The following is a 5,545-nucleotide window of genomic DNA, read 5'->3' as shown; positions in this document are numbered from 1 at the left end:
TGTCCCTCCTCCGTGTCCCTCCTCCGTGTCTCTCCACCGTGTCCCTCTAGAGCCCCCTGCTGTCCCTCCTCACCATGATGGTTCTTCTGGAACTGTAAACCGAAAGACTTTGCCCCTTAGGTTGCCTTTGGTCATGGTGTTTATCCTAGCAACAGAAAACTAACATATGTAACTAACACAAGAATGCTAAAATACATGGAACAAAAGCTTAAAGAATTAAAAAGACAAATAGATAATTCAACAGTAATTATGTGAATATGTGTTCATCGTGTAAATGCAGTTCCTCCTTGCAGAAGGAGGCACTGGATTCCTTGAATCAGAGCTGCCATGCAAATGCTGGGAGTTGAACCCAGGTCTCCTGAGAAGACAGTCAATGCTGTTAACCCTGAGCCATCTCTCCAGCCCCAGCTGACCACAGTTTTGTTTTGTTGTTTTAAAGACAAGTGTTGCTGAGGATATGGAGAATTGGAGCCCTGTGTAGCTGGTAGGATTACCAAGTGGTTCAGGTACTTTAAAAAGTAAAGGCCAGGTATGGTGACATGCATTTACAACCCTATCAGTTAGGAGGCAGAGGCAGGAAGATCGGCAAGTGTGAGGCTAGCCTGACCTATATGAGTTCCAGCTGAGCCAGGAACTTAAGGTAAGACCCTGTCTCAAAGAAACAAAGAGTTATCCACTCTCAAAATAGCACAAACATAGGAGTCATCAGTTCTGTTGGTAGACTCATGCTCAAGAGAATTGAGAATATGCTCAGTGCAATTATTGTTTGGGTTCGTGGAATGGTCCATTGTCAGAAGATGAATGGGTAAGCAAATTGTGAAATGTAGTTTATTATATGAGATAGTAGATACTGGTTTATGATGAACCCTGAACCACACTCAAGAGAACACATTTCCTTCATATAAAGTATCCCCACAGGGTAGAGCCATAAGGTAGAAAGCAAATGGTGGCTGTTAGGGGCTAGAGGGTGGGGATTGTGTTGTCTGTAGACCAGTCTGACCTGATCCTCGTGCCTCTGCCTTCCAAGTGCTTGGATTAAAGATGTGAACCACCATGCCCAGCTTTATTTCTAAAATGTTTAAAAGTCAAGATTTACCATAGCCTAAGAATATCTAGAGTAAGCTGGGCAGTAGTCATACACACCTTTAATCCCAGCACTTGGGAAACAGAGACAGGTGGATCTCTGTGAGTTCAAGTCCAGCCTGGTCTACAGAGTAAGTTCCAGGATAACCAGAGCTACACAGAGAAACCCTGTCTCGAAAAACAAACAAACAAACAAACAAAAAGCAAAAATAAAAAAATAGAGTAAATTTTACCAATAAGTTGTTTTATCATTTTGATATGGTAGGTTGAGAAACATCTCATTTAAACGTGTACTTTTGGGGATGGCAGGGTATCTCAGAGGTTAAACATGCTGGCTGCTGCAAGGGTGCCCTGTGCCCCCACACCTGCCCCCCACAATAAGTAAACAAACAAAGGTGTAAAGTAGCCCTGTGCTTTAAAGAAGTGGTGTGTGGAGATGGTCGTTTAGAAAGGGAAGGTGTTCACACTGGCTGGCTGTTCTTTCCTAACACAATTGCAAAGACCTAAAGTTTCCTCGAGTGTTTTTAAGATACAATGTTATAACACTACTTGAGCTTTCTCATGGTAATTTATAATATGTGTAATATTTAATACTTTGGTGTATATTTCTAGAGGGTTGAAGCTAGTTTTATATGTATAAATATACATGTCATTTTATTTTTTTTCTTCCAGGTCAAGCAAATAAAGTAGCCAAGGAAGCTGCCAACCGATGGACGGGTAAGTGCTGCAGCGGCACTGGACTGTAGCAAAGGCTCCCGTGGTGTGCAGTCCGGTGCCTTTACATGCGTTCTGAATCCTCTTACTAAAGAGTCTCTGTGCATCCAGGAGTAGCTCCAAGTTTACCTGTGGTAGGGCTTTCCCTAAGCCCGGTTCCTGATCACTGATCTTACATATCTAAGGGTGTTGAAGTCCATGTAGTTTAGTTTTGCTTTTCTGTGGTGCTGGGGATTGAGCACAAGGCCTCGCACAAGCCAGGAGAGCGCCCTCCCATTGATAAGTATCTGCAGTCTGACTTTATCCCTTTGGGATTTCGCAGACTCCCGAAGGTCTGTCTTCTGGAAAACAAGAAGAGCTAAGGTGTTTTGAGGATGCTTTGCTGTTCACAGTGTGGTGTCTTCTCACCTTATCTCTGTGGGAAACTTCAAGCCACACGTGACTGTTGTTTCTCAGTTGAAGCAAGGCCACACGTGTTGTAGGAAGTAGGCTCTGCTATATGATACTTCTCTGTGAGCCTCTTTCTTTTTCTGATCTAAGAAGGAGGGGTTAATGAGCTCTGGCACCAGATGTGGCAGCACATGCTCAGAAACTTCACCATGAGTACGGTCAGCTGGGCTACATCGTGAGGGTCCATCCTGTCAGGCCTGCTCCCCCACAAATGCGTTATATGTGTCCTCAAGTTTAGGAGAAAGTTAGTAATGATTGTTGTGATAAAGACAAGTATGATCAAAGTAGCACTGATGTTTTCCCGTGATTAATAATAAGATGGTGGTGGTTGAGTTTCTCTGCCTGGTCAGAGTCTAACTCCTCCCATGTGTTGGTCATTACCATTGTGCTCCCACGGGAGGAGGGTAGGCACAGGGGACGCGAAGAGGAGAGGAGCTGTGGGGACCGCTGAGTCTCAGGTCAGCTTCCTGCTGCCAAGCCCGGCCTGCTTTTCACAGGAAATTCAAACCTCATTTTCCCTAATAAATAGAAAATATTAATGAATTCTCCTTGGGCTCCTATAAAGCTATTATTTATTTATTATAAGTTGTTTCCTAAACAGAATGCTGCTTTAGTAAAGGAAACAGAAGAGCATCATTGCGTTAGTGACATAGAAGTGAGTAAGGTTTACATTGTGAGACGTGAGACACTGTGACACACGTCTGCAATCCCAGCACTGGGGGAGGCGGGAAAATCAGTGTTCAAGGTCAGTCTTAGCTAGGTGATGAGTTTAAGACTAACCTAGGCCACATAAAAATAATAGTGATAAAAATGTATTTTACATAGGTCTGAGAAATAGAGAATTCTGAGTGTGAAAATAAAGCAAGTGTCCTTGTGGATTGAAGATAGGATGGGCGGGGCTAAGATGAGTGGGGGCTCAGATGGGAGGGGCTCAATGGGCAGGGAGGGCAAAATGGGTGGGGACAGAGATGGGCAGGAGTTGAGAGGGTCGAGTCCACCTGAGGATGCACAGGATGGAAGGTGAGCACTGACTATGACCTCCATACGTGCACCATGACACACACGTGCTCAGCCTCCCCCAACACAACACGACATAAATTCATGATTGTCCTCCAGTGGTTTGCAGGGACGCAACCCTCAAACAGAAGGAGCAGCAGAATGTGCCATGGCAGAAGGAAGTCACTCTGAGCTCCTTGTTTGCTCTGTGACCCTTTGAACTTCTCAGAACTGGTTCCTCATCTGCTCTGTGAATAATCCCGCCTCACATTTGGAGTCTGGAAGTGCTTCAGCATGGGTTTAGACATCCGTCTTCTTTCTCTGGTTCCCCAAAGCACTGTAAATTCTGGCTATTGAGTAATTATAAATTGTTTCCCCATTTATGATAAACTCACAAAATTGTCATTCGAAAAACTTTCATAAAAACATTTTTCTCTCTTTGTGGTTAGCTGCCCCAAAAAACAAGCAAACAAAAAAACAAAACAGAACAAAACAAACAAACAAAAAATCCTGAGAGTTTGAAAAGCCTGTGGAAGGGATGTTGTTATGGTGGCAGAAGAACTGCTCAGAACAGTTTCCCGGGCCAGGACGGAGCTCAGAGGGCTGCTTAGCGTGTGCAAAGCCAAGCTGGTAAAGGAGGTGGGGGTGGGAGGGTCAGAAGGTCAAGGTCATTCTACTGCATACAACCCTTCCCAGTTGGCCTGGCTAATGAGACTTTGAAATATTTCCACTTAAGGCTCCAGCTAACTCTTCACATAAACTTTGTGAAGAAAGGTGAAGATAAGAGATAAAGAGAGTTACATCCCAGATTTCGAAGCAACAGAAAAGATCAGTGTTATTTATACAAAAAATATCAGGTATCAATTAAGTCAGATTTAATTTTACCTCGCAATGTCCTTGAATTGTTTCTAGAACTATGACTCTCCAGGCTAGAGAGCTGTTTTTGTAGAGGACCAACGTTGAGTTCCCGGCACGTACATGAAGACTCATAACAGTGTAATGCCAGGTCCAACGTATCCAGCATACTGTCCTGGCCTCCAAAGGCTCCTGCATGCATGTGGCATAAATAAATCCATGCAGGCACATGCACATACACATAAAAATAGTAAATACATTTTGATTTATGTTGTTTTTCAAAACAAAGTTTGTCTGTGCAGCCTTATCACTCCTGGAACTCACTCTGTAGACCAGGCTGGCCTCAAACACACAAAGATCCCTCTTTCTCTGCCTCGTGAGTGCTTGGATTAAAGGTGTGCACCACCACCACCTGGCTGAAAATAGATTTTTTAAAAATACAATATAATCCGATTATGCTCCCCTAAGAACTCCCGGATCCTCCTGCTTCCCTACCCACCCAGTTCGCACCCTTACTTTTTCTCCCTCTCACTAGGAGATTAGAGGTATCTAGAAAATAAAAATAAAAACAAACCAGAATAGGACAAAACAGATGAACAGAAGAAGAGCCAAAGAAAAAGTTCAAACACATAGATATAGAGACAAATTTGCCCACACAGAAATCCCATAAAAACAAAACAAGAAACCAAAATGTGTAATATTTTAAAAAAAGAATATCTATTGTTTAATAGCTCAACATTTTAGTTTATAGAATGAGAGATTGCCGCCAGCTTGTGGTGGCTCATCCCTTTAATCTCAGCACTCAGGAGGCAGAGGCAGGAGGATCTCTATGAGTTTGAGGCCAGCCTGGTCTACAAAGCAAGTTCCAGGACAGCCAGGGATACACAGAAAAAAATCTTGTCTTGAAAAAAAATCCCTGTCAACAAAAAATAAATAAATAAAAAGAAAAAGAGTTTTAAATATAGATGAAGTGTATCTTATTTATGTTTTGTACTTCACATCTATTTAACAAATTACATCGTAATAAATCCAGGTAGTAGAGACTTAGTGACTGAGTTTTCTGTGCTAGAAATCAAAAGGCATCTTAGTGCATGAGGTAGAAGACTTCACTGCAAAACCTCACGTTGATATTGAGTATAAAACCATATTAACTAACAGGAATTAAGACTTACAAACAAGTCTTCAGGTTGTTTCCTTTAAAAGAATAGTCTTCCACTTAAAAAATAGTGTATAATAGGAGAATTATTTAATAGGGAATGCATTGTCAGGATTATATATGGACCAGCTTCATAAGGCAGACATCCAATGGCTGAGGAGGGCTCGGCCAGCGTCTCTGAATCGACCCGTATGCACCACAGCGTGGATTTTGTTTTTAGTCTTTGCATGTTTTCTTGTCCTTAAGGAGACCTAGAAGCTCCTGTCTCACACTGCTGTGTGTGCAGTGCAC

At 42.6% G+C, this 5,545-nt stretch overlaps 1 protein-coding gene across 6 annotated transcripts in view; it reads left to right on the top strand.

The window, feature by feature from the left end:
• The window catches only part of Mnd1 (meiotic nuclear divisions 1), a 50,373-nt gene that overhangs the window by 39,325 nt on the left and 5,503 nt on the right, over positions 1-5,545 (top strand). For 5 of the 6 annotated variants that reach the window (XM_026785872.1, XM_026785900.1, XM_026785844.1 and 2 more), the window contains one exon: positions 1,756-1,800. In XM_026785872.1, the coding sequence (XP_026641673.1) occupies positions 1,756-1,800 (45 nt within the window). Of the gene's footprint in view, positions 1-1,755; positions 1,801-2,119; positions 3,140-5,545 lie in introns of those variants that run through there. The other variant, XM_026785949.1, reaches the window with a different exon arrangement.

This window comes from Microtus ochrogaster, chromosome 1, assembly GCF_000317375.1.
Source record: "Microtus ochrogaster isolate Prairie Vole_2 chromosome 1, MicOch1.0, whole genome shotgun sequence".
NCBI classification, from domain to species: Eukaryota; Metazoa; Chordata; class Mammalia; order Rodentia; family Cricetidae; genus Microtus; species Microtus ochrogaster.
Note: the sequence above shows the minus strand (reverse complement) of the source record. Positions and strands in the feature narration are given on the sequence as shown.